A 13,029-nucleotide genomic window follows, 5' to 3' on the forward strand; every position below is an offset into this window, starting at 1 on the left:
ACCCTTCAATCCATCCTGAAGGTTGTTTTTTGGTGGTAAACCTGTATTCTGTTTTTCTGAGTCCTTACAGTGCTGAACAGAATTTTTGTACGGAGGAGAGGTACTCAAAAAATGGTGTTTGTTTACTGGTTACTGCAGGACTAACTTTCCCAAAAGATCCTTTTTATTATGCTATTATCCTACTTGAAGAATCTACAGGTTTTCTTTTTCTTTTTTTGGGGGGGTGGGTGGGGAAGGAGTTTTGCTCTTGTTGCCCAGGCTGGAGTGCAATGGCCTGATCTCCGCTCACTGCAACCTCTGCCTCCCGGGTTCAAGCGATTCTCCTGCCTCAGTCTCCTGAGTAGCTGGGATTAAACAGGCATGCGCCACTACACCCGGCTAATTTTGTATTATCAGTAGAGACAGGGTTTCTCCATGTTGGTCAGGATGGTCTCAAACTCCCCACCTCAGGTGATCCGCCTGCCTCGGCCTCCCAAAGTGCTGGGATTACAGGCGTGAGCCACTGTGCCCGGCAAAAATCTACAGGTTTTCTACTGTCAATTTGCATCAAGGCCAGACTACTTTGTCTGGCTTCCCAAGTCTTCCATAACCCTATCATAGTTTACTTATGAAGCCTTATCTCAAAAGTAGTACCTTTTGTTCCAGTCTGTTTTCCAAGGTACTTCAGGTCTTCATGCTTTTGTGCAAGCTGCTCTTTCTTAATATCTCCCTCCCCAGTCCCCATCTAAATCCAGCGTATCTTCAGGACAAGGCTCGTAAGTTCTACCTCCCACATAATGTTTTTTTCTGTTCATTGGAACTCACCAATATCTCCCTAGTTGTTATTTGTCAGAGCTATGTAGTATAAGCTCTAATTTGTTTAATTCCTGAGCATCTTCATTGCCATATCCATTCAATTTAATTCCAGAAACATTTTTGAGCCCCTGTGCCAAGAACAGGGCTAGGTAGCAATGAGGGTCACTTTTATGCAGGGCCAGGGGCTAGAAATTGGCCTTACTAAGAAGTGTAAGACCGACTCTTGCTCATTGCCTTTCTTAGCATCTGCTTCATCGCAGGCAAGGACTGTGTTTATTTGGCTTGCATAAGCCCCATATTAGAACTTCCTCATAATATACAACATGCCAAATCATCGAAACTGCGTCACCCGGAGTTCAAACTTCATGAGCCTGGATTAGGGTCTGGGTTCCAATGAAAAGTGTTTTCTTTAGTTCTCTTTCTCTTGCATTAAGGATCACTATTTACACAGCTTCTTGTTAAAGTATCACCGCCTAGTACTTGGGTTCCTGGTCACACCTTCCCCCTTATGGAAGGGCTTACTGCCAGGTCTTTCAGACTCTGGAGCCAGACTGCTTTGGATTTAAATCTCAACTCCTCCACTAGTAGTTCTGTAATCTGGTCAGGTTACTTAACTCCTCTATGCCTCACTTTCCTCCCCTGTGTAATGAGGATAACAATATCATAAGGTTGGGGAAAGGGTTAAATGAGCTAACAGTTCGTTTAACAGAGTAATCACTCAATGAAATGTTATCCCCTAATACATGTCACTATTAGATTATTTCTCGCCCTTAAAATGTAAGAGACCGTTTTTCCTCTTTTATTCCATCCGTGTCTCCAGCTTCTAAACTGCAGGCGAATAAACCTCGAATGAGTAAATGAACCCACCCAGTCGCTAGTTATTTCTGCATTTCCAATGTTGTGCCAGCAAGAGCAAAGGCAAATGGGCAAGTCAAAGTAGGCTTCCTGTAAAAGGTCTTCCGTCACTGGGTTTTACTAGAGGCCCTTGCGGACCATCACATCTCAAAAGGGGGGAAAGCTCGTATGAGGCAGTGCCAGCTACCTTTCGGGAATCACCTTGGGCAGAAGGCCTTTTTGCAAAAAGACTCGGCAGCCCGGGCCCCGTAGGTTCGGCGCATGCGCAGCGCGCTCGGCGCCCGGGTTCCTTCCTCCGCGCCACCCGGAAGCCTCGGCGCGACCCAGTCCCCCTCCCCCTCCCCTCGCCGGCTAGGGTGGTGCGTGCCGGCAGGCCGGGCAAGGAGGCGGGACACGTCGGCGCTACCACCGCCACCGCCGCCGCCGCCCCTCCTCCCGTTCCAGCTGCCGCTGCCGCTTCCTGGGCTGAGTCCGCCCGCGGTCCCGGCGGCGCCAGGTGCGTTCACTCTGCCCGGCTCCAGCCAGCGTCCGCCGCCGCCGTAGCTGCCCCGGGCTCCCCGCCCCGCTGCCGAGATGGCGACGCGCTCCTGTCGGGAGAAGGCTCAGAAGCTGAACGAGCAGCACCAGCTCATCCTATCCAAGCTTCTGAGGGAGGAGGACAACAAGTACTGCGCCGACTGCGAGGCCAAAGGTAGCTTGGACGTCGTCGCTGCCCACGGTCGGGGCCTCTTGCGACCGGTGACCTTCCCGCCGCTGCGGCGCTCGGGGCCCGAGCGGACGCCTCGGCTTCGCTGGCCGGCTCCTGCCCTGACTGGAGGGCGGGTGGCTGAGCGGGCGGGCGCGGGGCTCCTGTCGACCCTCAAGTCCGCCAGAGGCGGCGGCGAGGTCAGGCCCGCAGGCCCTGTCAGTGGCCCCAGCCTCCCCTCCTCCCCGACACGGGTTTGAGCAGGTGCCGGGGTAGCGATGCTCGGACCCTCCACAGGGCTGGGGGTAGGAGCGAGGCTGGGAGCGCGGAACCGGGCACGGGTCTGGGCAGAGCTTAGGGTTAGAGAGTTGCCCTCCTAGCTCTGCTCATAGCTATCTCTGTGGGTGGGGCCGCGCTTAGGTCTGGATCCCCTCCTCTACCCTCCGGTGTGACCACGTCTTCCCACTCCGGGCTCGGATTCTTGGTCTCCTAGATGGAGCCCTACCTGCCTGCCCACCTGACAGCTTTTGTATAAGGCTTTTATCTCTGCTTCCTGAAAAAGAGTATGGTGGTCTTTTTCGGTGGGTTTGAGTTTTACGGAATAAATTAATTGGATAAAGGTCTTTATTAGTAGTAGTATTGTTTTTTAGTCTGGTTTTTAGCCAGAATGAAGAGGAATTTCATTACATGAGTCTCTTGGAGGACGGTGGGTTTGTATTTCTGAAGATTTTAGTAATTAGGTTTTCTCTGACCAGCTAGTTTGGGAGAATATGTGGACACTGATTTGTGTACCTCATAAATGCTGAAGGTTCATTTTAAAGATCTAGAGATGGAAAAAAACCTAATTTTAGTTTGTTCGGTTGGAGGGCTTCTGCTTCAGCCTTTGAAATAGATAGACTATTTTTAGCTGCTATGTTTTGTGTTTGGAGATCTGATTTATGTTTAATGTCTTGTAAGTAATCTCAAGGGAAATATTTCTTTTTTTTTTTAAAGAAATGTCTTGTGTAGTTAAGAAAAGATCGTGTATATTTTTAATTGGTTTATTTCGTTATTGGGTGAGAAATAGGGTAGTTCTCTAAAGCAGGAGACAGTCTCTTTGGGGAATGTCCTTTAAGATTTCTGTGTTATTTGACTTAGACTTTTCCTGAAGCTTTACTGTTCTATCTCAATACTATATAAATGAGTCACATTTCAGTAGGCTGATAATATTTGACTAGACTGAGCCACACAGCATCAGCAGGTTACTTCACTGTCGTAACAGGTACTGAATTACTAGAAGAATCATGCGGGAATACTGTAACTAGATTATTTTTATGAAGCACTTTTCAATATAGTAACTTGATTGAGTCAAGATTATATTTATCCTATGTAACCTTTTCAGGTGATGAGTTTTTACAAAGTCCATGCCTGGTTCTTGTAATATTTGTTTTCCTAGTAACTTGATTGTGTGTGGTTATTTGGGAGTTCTGCACTGTGTTTAGGCTCAGTTGCTTGCTCATTGACTGCACTAGCAAAACACTGAAAAATGGTCCTTTAAAAGGCCAAGAAGAAGAAGAAAGAAGCTGAAGCTAAATAGTACACATTTTGTCATTTTGAGTAATAACATGGTTAAGTAGAGATGCTGGTAAATATTAAATCTGTTCATTAAAAGTCGAATAGTAACAGTTTCAGAATTAACCTTCCTTCATCTACAGACATTATTAAAAATAATTTAATTTTTGTTCAAATTTCTGTCTCCAAAAAAGTACTTTATAAAATCAGATTTTCACTAATGCTTTTTAAAATAATACAGATTTTTAAAAGCCATTATTAACCATGTTAACTTTTTTTTTTATTTACTCTTTTGGGGTGGGGAGAAGAGAATCATGTGCTTCTTAAATTAGGATCAAAAGTTTTACTTCTTTGGACCTGAAGAATAGGAAGTATTCGTTTTGCTCAATGTTTGTATTGCCACGGAAATCAGTAGATATATATTGAATGAATGACTTTTGTATTTTGGTTTTGTCTGGCCTTTTGTTGGTTTACTTGTTTTGAGAAGTGAAGGAAGTGAGAGAGAAGAGAATGGTATCAAGAGTACAAGGGTGCAGCTTGAAGGGCATGAACTCCACAGTATAATTTACAAGGATTATTTTTTTCTTGTTGCTCCTAAATCTAGAAGAATATTAAAATGATCTTGTAAATAATTTAATTGTTTTATCTTGATCTTTCAGGCAAAAAATCACAGGTAAGGCCACTTATTGATTTAATTAGACTTGATTTCATGGTTGTAATTGAAAAATTCGACATGATAGAGCAATTGATGTAAATATATTTTCACAGTTTTTGAGTATTTGGTAAGGTTGAAGTACATTATGGAGGCTTTTTTAGTAGAATTCTTGGCTTGTTACATGATTTGGATCTATATGCTAGGATGACATAATAAATATAGTACTTTTAAAAGATATGTTAAAGGTCTTACTCTACAGCTCAGTTACTAAGAAGTTTCATTCTGTGTATGTATTGATATTTTCTTCACTGTCTAGTAAATTGCATCAAACTTTTCATGTACTGTATTTCAAAGTTATTTCCTAGTTAACTCAATTTTCTTTCTTTCAAAGAAGCTCCTTCCACTGATCTTTGAGAATATGTACCAAAACTAAAGCTTAGGATTTGAGGTGCCTGTATTATCTTGCCTTATCATAGTTGGTAGAGGTATGTCAATTGGGTTTTGACATTTTCTTACTGAATCACCAGCTGTGTTTCCTGGATTGACAGTATTTAGGAAGCAACGAAGGAGAAAAGGATGGCATAGGCGCCAGTTTCCTGCTCTTGATCCTGCTCTTACCAAATCTGTTGAACAACTGGAGAATTTAAGAACAGGCAGATGGAACTACTCCTCCTCTCTCCTAGCTGCATTCATGACTCAGTGGGAGTTTAAAGCAGCTCTTGTTGGTTATTAGTTGGTGGCACTTTAGGGAGCAGTGAGGACTGGGAATGCCTTGCCAGCTTCAAGTTTAGTTTTCAGTATTTAAAGTGTTATCTACAGGTAATTCTAGCTTTGATTTTTGTTTTTTTTTTCACTTCTCTATTCTTTCACATGCTCTGAATAGGGCATCTTGTGTTGGACATCAGGAGTAGCCTGAACTTGGCTGAGTAGGGCTCCTAGAAAACATCGCTGGGCTTGGCAGGTACCACATTGACATGTCCCATGCTTGTTAATGTATATTTCTGAGATTTTAAAAGTGCATTCAAGACCAGCCTGGCCAACATAGTGAAACCCCGTCTCCACTAAAAATACAAAAACCATTAGCCAGGCATGGTAGCAGGCACCTGTAATCCCTACGTGGGAGGCGGAGGCAAGAGAATTGCTTGAACCTGGGAGGCGGAGGTTGCAGTGAGCTGAGATTGCGCCACTGTACTCCAGCCTGGGTGACAGAACAAGACTCCATCTCAGGGAAAAACAAAAACAAAACATATAGATAAAATTCACATTGAGCAGTTTCTTCCCACTATCCCCTCTCCCCAGCCCTTGGCAGACACTATTGCATGTTCTATCTCTGTAGGTTTGGCTGTTCTGGATATTTAATATAATACAACATATGAACTTTTGTTTCTGACTTTCACTTCATATGTTTTCAAAGTTCATTCATTTTGTAGCATGTGTCGGTACCTCACTCCTTTTATGGCTGAATAATATTCCATTGTATGGATAGACCACAATTTATCCGTCTATTGATGAACATTTGGTCTGTTTCCATCTTTTGCTAGGTTTGATTTTGAGCATGTTTAAATTGGTATGAAAGTGAGTCTCTTGCCCATTCAATTTTGGGTAGTCAGAAACATAAGGTTTTTTAACTCTAGAGATTGTTTTGTTTAGCCTGTCTGATATTGAGAGGGTAAGCTCATTGCTGAGATCAAACACTCGTTTCTTCGTTCTGCAGATCTTGACTTGAAGACACACTGTTAGATATTGTATTAGGTAAGAGAGCTAAAAAAATTTGTAAGACCTAAAGGAGTTTGTTTAGTGTGGGTTGTGTTTTTGCAAATAAATGATTCTAAAACGATGTGCGAAGTGCTTGTAATAATGGTTTTAAGAAATAACTACCTCTATACTTATTTTGGGCTGTTGTTCCCCTTGCACCTTGACTTTTGCCCGTTGGTGGTCTTTACAGTTCCTAGAATGCTGTTTCAAGACCTTTGCACGTGCTGTTCTTCTGCCTGGGAAGCTTTCTAACAAGTTTTTGCCTGCTCAGCTTTTGCTCATCTTTCAATTCCTGCTTAAATGTCTTTTCAAGGGAAATAATTCTCCTTGATCCTCTGAGATTAGGTTAGGCTTCCATTTATACATAAAAGACAACACCCTGAATCTTGTATTGCACTTATCACAATTGTAATTAAACATTATTTAGGTAATTATGGGGTATACTGTATCCCTGCTGGATTATAGCTGTAAGAGAGGAGACCTTGTTTATCTTGGTTAGGGTAGTATCCCCAGTTTTCAGGACATGTGGTAGGCAAATGTAACTTAGCAAATATTTTTTGAATGAATGAATGTGTCAATGAATGAGCACAGAGCCCCTGGCAGGCAGCAGGGTGTGTGGAAGGGAGTGCACCTGTGAAAGGGAGTGGCATGTGGAGTGACCCTGTTGGGACCAGTCACAGAAGGAGTCTTCATTTGAGCTAGGTTCTGAAGGTGGAGTGGGATTTCATCAGATGGAGAAGGAATTAAAGGACACAGCTGCACACACACATGTACCAGTATGAAAGAACAGAAGAAGTTTCCATATGGCCCTTACTAGATAAGCTTTCTTTAAGCATGATCAGTTTTGGTAGTCTCAGGTCAGAGGAAGAACTGGGATAGTGAGGATTGCAGGCAAATCCTGAGTTAGGAGATGTTGAACAGTGGTCCAAGAAGAGGGTAAGAGGACCTAAATTCACACAATGTCAATATATAAGTCAGGGTATAGAGCAGGAAAGAGATCCATTGTAGCTATTTTCAGGAATCAGGTACTTACCAAGTCATTGGAAGGGCTGGAGGAGGGAAAGTCAGGGAGCCACTGCTGAACTGCTTTCAAGGCCACACATACCACCACTGCTACCGCTGCACCACTGTCATAACTGCTTCTCACCCAGGAGACTGGCATGCTGATGGGGGAATAAGGCCTATGGAGCTGCAACCACTTAGTGTCTGTAGACGTTTTTTGTTAGTTGCCCTTTCTGTAGGAATGTGGCCTCTGTCCCACTTGTGCTTTCCATGTGCAGATAATTGGCAGATCCTAATTATGTCCAATACCTTGCCTTCAAGGGAGTCTTTTAGCTTTCTAACTTTTTCAAAAAGTAGAAACGTGTAGAGCCCATTTGATTGCAAGAGCCAACCCAAGAGTTCATGTTTTTCATTAAGTCTTTGATATTTTAGAGTTGTTACTTTTAAAGTGTAGTAATATTTACTAAAAAGTAAAGTTCACCTTGGGGAACTGGTGTTTATTATGATGTTGATGCTTATAGGACAAATTTATATAAGTGAAAGTCTGATTATAATTCACCTAAAGAAATTTGCCAATCTAAAAGTTTCCTCAAAATGTGAAACTTCAGTCTGATGGGTCTGTTGTTCTTGTAATTCTGCTGATCTCGAGGTTTTTCCTGATTGGGCAGAGCCCTGGTATCAGAGCTGGGATGGAAACCATTGGTCTCTGACTCATCAGTTTAAAATTTGGGCTGCATGTTGTCTCCCCTCCTTTTGTTCTTCACAGTTCTTCTTTGTCTTTTTTGTTTGTTTGTTTGTTTAAGATAAAACTTTCAGTACTTGACTTCATTAATTAAGGAGACTTACATCTCCTAAATTGTTGCTTTACAAGATATATATATATATATATATCTTTCTCCACCTTTATTAACCTATAACGGACTTGAATCCATGCTCTCTTTAAGGCAAAGTAGAATATTTGAAACTATATACTTTATAAACTCAAAAAAGTGCTTTGGCATTTTTTTTTTCTTTTTGGTACAGGGTCTCACTCTGTCGCTGGGCTGGAGTGCAGAGGTGCGATGTAGGCTCTCTGCAACCTCTCCCTCCTTGGTTCAAGCAATCCTCCCACCTCAGCCTCTCAAGTAGCTGGGGCTACAGATGTGTGCGACCATGCCTACCTAATTTTTGTATTTTTTGTAGAGACCACGTTTCGTCATGTTGCCCAGGCTAGTCTTGAACTCCTGGGTTCAAGTGATCTGCCTCCCTCAGTCTCCCAAAGTGCTGTGATTACAGGTGTGAGCCACCACACCCAGCCCCTTTTGCTTATTTCAAACGCTTCTACTAATCGTCTTTTCACGGATTAGAATTAAGCCATTTTAGTTCAGTTTCTCAATTTTCTCAATGCAAGAAGATCAAAGAAACTTGGAGGCCATTTTGTAGTTATTATCAGAAGAGTTGACCGCCTTACATTCTTACCACTGTAAAGAGTTGATTTAACAGACATTTAATTTTGTTGATAAATCAATATTTTCTGGGCACTAAAAAGATTAAGTACTACGTTAGATACTACTGTGTGTGTTAAAAAAGTTTTGGATGCCGGGTGCAGTGGTTCATGCCTGTAATTTCAGCACTTTGGGAGGCTGAGGCAGGTGGATCATCTGAGGCCAGGAGTTTGAGACCACCCCTGGCCAACATGGCAAAACCCTGTCTCCACTAAAAATACTAAAATTAGCCAGGTGCAGTGGCACATGCCTGTAGTCCCAGCTACTCGGGAGACTGAGGCAGGAGAATTGCTTGAACCCTGGAGGCGGAGATTGCAGTGAGCCGAGATGGCGCCACTGCACTCCAGCCTGGGCGACAGAGTGGGACTCCATCTCAAAAAAACAAAAGCAAAAAGTTTTGGATATAGTTGTCTACAAGCTAGTTAGAGATCTCAGTAGACATGAAACAATTACCAGTTAACTTCTAATCTATGTTTACATTGGTAGATTCATTAGAAGTTTAGAGATAGGGTAGCTCCATTGTGACCTGGAGAATGTTAAAAAAAAAAAAAAAAAAAGCAAATAATAACATTACATATATACTCACAAATTATATAGTGTTTTTTTTTTGTTTTTTTTTTTTTACCAGAGATGGTGTACTTCACACTTTACATATACTAACTCATATAATCTTCAAAACAACCTTTGAGGTAGGTAATATTATTACCCAGGTACACAGAACTTAAAGTAGTGGAGCCAGAAATTTTTTCATTAAAAAAATTTTAGGAGGCCTGGAGCAGTGGCTTACACCTGTAATCCCAGCATGTTGGGAGGCCGAGGTAGGTGGATCACCTGAGGTCAGGCGTTTGAGACCAGCCTGCCCAACATAGTGAAACCCCATCTCTATTAAAAATACAAAAATTAGTTGGGTGTGGTGGTGCACTCCTGTAATCCCAGCTACTGGGGAGGCTGAGACAGGAGAATCACTTGAAACCGGAATGCGGAGCTTACAGTGAGCCAAGATCGTGCCATTGCACTATAGCCTGGGCAACAGAGCGAGACTCCATCTCAAAAAAAAAAAAAAAAGAAAAAAACAACTTGGAGGGGAGTGACTGGCACTTTCTTAGGACCTGGGGATTAGCAGGGGATAGGTAGATAAGGTTCATGCTCAAAAGGATCTGTTAGTCATTGGTGTGGAGAAAAGAGTTAACAAAGCAGGCCTTGCGGTGGTTGGCTGACATCTGAGGGGAATCTTGGGGATGGTCCCACCACCCTAAGTAATGAGTCTGTCATTGTGCCTAAGTTGTTTGTATAATAAATGTGGTTTATGTTGAATATCTGCTTTTCTTCTGGGATTCTGGAATTGGCATATGTGCCAGCCAGGGGTACCTACATGACCAGTCTCCCTAATAACCTTTGGCACTGAGTCTCTGATGAGCTTCCCTGGTTGGCATCATTTTACATGTGTGGTCACAGCTCAGTGCTGGGAGAATTAAGTGTGTTCATTGCAACTCAACTGGAAGGGAGCACCCGGACGCTTGCTCCTAATTTCCCCTGGACTTTTTGTGCCTTTCTCCTTTGCTGATTGTGCTTAGTATCTTTTTGCTGTAATAAATCATAACGATGAGTACAACTGTATATTGAATCTTTTGAATCTTCTTAGCAAATTACTGAACATGAGGGTGGTCTTGGGGAACTCGAAGCATAATTGGTAATATATATTTTCTTCCAGTATATTATACAGGACATGTTGGAGCCTCAGTATATCTGTGCTGGCTCTATAACCTAGCCTGCTAATAAGGGTACAGTCTGGAGGAGCAAGGATGAGCATTAGAGGCTTTTATAACCTGGGGAAATTGTGATTTTATTGAGATGAGATAGGGGTGGGAATCTGAACTGTAGAGTCAGGATTTGAGCCCAGGAGATATAGTCTGTGCTGTTAACTATGTTTGATGGTATGATAGATAAAACACCTGTTTTTGTTGTAGAAATTTGTGATGTAAGAGATTGTTGTTGGGAAGACTGTCACCTTCGGCTAACTTAAGGTTTTTCTCAGATTATTGCCAAATGTGTTCAAATGTGGACAATATCTTCATTTTAGTTTCCCTCCTTGCATTTAATAGCAGAACCACCATAACTTCAAAATACCAATTTAAACAAATTGGAATTTTTGTCTCATCACTAAAGTTTATTTTATTTATTTATTTTTTCCTTGTTATAGAGACAGGGTCTCATGCTGTTGCCCAGGCTGGGGTGCAGTGGCGTGATCATAGCCCATTGCGGCCTCTAACTTCTGGGCTCAAGTGATCCACCTGCCACAGCCTCCCAAGTAGCTGGGACTACAGGCTTGTCACCATGTATGGCTAATTTAAAAAAAAATTTTTTGTTGGGTGTGGTGGGGAGGGGCCTTGCTATGTTGTTTGGGCTTTCAAACTCATGGCCTCAAGCAATCCTCTTGCCTAGGCCTCCTGAAGTGCTGGGATTAGAGGTGTGAGCCACCTCACCTTGCGTAAACTTTATTTTAGAAACTTACTGAGTCCACAGATAAGTGCTTTAGTGTTTTTCTTTGTTTTTTGTTTTGTCTTCATATATATATAATTTTTTTTTTTTTTTTTTTTTTTGCTATATCCTTAGGTCAGATACTGGTCATCTACCTGGGCTTTTTAAACCATAGAAACAGCATGATAGAATTGAAAGAACACTAGCTTGGTTGAGCAAAGCTAAGATTCAGTCCAAGCTTTGCCTCTGACTTGCTTAGTGACCAGTTGTCCTTGTTCTCTTTAATCCTTATTGCAAAGATTTATTTCAACCTTGTATGGTCTGTGTTCTTTCTTGAATCCCATACCTTGTCACTTCTTTTTTTTTTTTTTTTTTGAGATGGAGTGCCAGTGGCTCGATCTCGGCTCACTGCAAACTCTGCCTGCCGGGTTGATGCCATTCTCCTGCCTCAGCCTCCCGAGGAGCTGGTACTACAGGCGCCCGCCACCGCGCCCAGCTAATTTTTTGTATTTTTAGTAGAGACGGGGTTTCACCGCATACCTTGTGACTTCTATGTCAGTGTTTACTATTATTATTAAAAAATTACATTATTGAGAGTTTATTTTTTGAGTCCTATTGAGATATGGATTGTCATCAAACTTTTATAGTTTTTATTTAAAGCTTTTCACTGATGATTTAGGTCTTGCTGAGCAAATTTACCTAGTATTATCTTTAATTATCCCAAGCTATATCACACAACTCATACAACTCTTCCCCACAGGTTGAGGAGTCCTTTTGTTTAAAATTTTTTCACTGTAATGCTTCCTTACTATTAATGTCAGTATTTCTACCTCAGATGTTAGGTAGAACTGTGTTTAACTTGGAGTGGCATTTAGTTACAGTATCATATAGAAGTGATTTTTAAAATTATTTCACTTAAAACAGAGCTTAGATAAAGTGCTCTTGGAAACATGCTAATTTGATGTTTACATATATTTTGAGTGATAAATGTGAGGACCTTGAGGGTCCGAAGGAAAGAGAATTAAAAGTAATTCTAATAATCTTCCATTCTCTGTGGCCCCTATACCCCAGCAATTTTTGGTCTCCATTTGACTAGAGATCCAAGTGATTGATGGTAGACCTTCAGATGTCTCTTATTGATCTTTTATAAAGAGTGCCTTTCATTGAGCAGTGATGAGCTCAAGCCTAAACTTAAGAAAATAAGGGGAATTCTGTGGGAAATAATATTTGGGATAGCTTTATCTTCCATTATAGGAAAAATTCATAAAAATTATGTTTAGCCTAGGGCGTTATTTAGTTCATGCATTTCTACTCTTGGAAGTTGCTTTTGGTGTAGGGTGATGATGGTGCACAGTGACAAAAAAATTAACAGAAGAATGTTTAAGTGAAATGATCATCACCAGTATATTAATTTCCTATTGCTGCTATTAAAAAATCCTACAAACTGAATGGCTTAAAACAATACAAATTTATCATTTTAGCAGGTTTGCAGGTCAGAGTCCAAAAAGAGTCTTATTGAGCTAAAGGCAAGGTGTTAGCAGGCTTGCATTCCTTTTGGAGGTTCTAGGGGAGAATCTGTTTTCTTTTCCAGCTTGGAGAGGCCACCTGCATTCCTTGGCTCATGGCTCCTTCCTCCATCTTTGAAACTAGCAGTGTGTCATCCTTGATTCTGCTCCTCCTTGCCCTCCACTTCCATCATTACATCTTCTCTGGCATGTTTATGACCTTTTGGATTTATCTGGGTAATACAGGACAATACTGCCATCTCA

The 13,029-nt window shown here is 41.8% G+C and overlaps 1 protein-coding gene across 10 annotated transcripts in view; it reads left to right on the forward strand.

Moving 5' to 3' along the window:
- The first annotated feature begins 1,917 nt into the window (after window positions 1–1,917).
- SMAP1 (small ArfGAP 1) overlaps window positions 1,918–13,029 on the forward strand; it is a 193,409-nt gene continuing 182,297 nt past the window's right edge. For 2 of the 10 annotated variants that reach the window (XM_016955788.3, XM_016955790.3), the window contains exon 1: window positions 1,966–2,341. In XM_016955788.3, coding sequence (XP_016811277.1) covers window positions 2,224–2,341 — 118 coding nt within the window. In that variant the 5' untranslated portion in view covers window positions 1,966–2,223. Of the gene's footprint in view, window positions 2,342–13,029 lie in introns of all 10 variants that reach the window. The other 8 variants (XM_063813178.1, XM_063813179.1, XM_016955787.2 and 5 more) reach the window with 7 other exon arrangements.

The sequence above is a fragment of the Pan troglodytes genome, chromosome 5 (assembly GCF_028858775.2).
Source record: "Pan troglodytes isolate AG18354 chromosome 5, NHGRI_mPanTro3-v2.0_pri, whole genome shotgun sequence".
Taxonomy (NCBI): Eukaryota; Metazoa; Chordata; class Mammalia; order Primates; family Hominidae; genus Pan; species Pan troglodytes.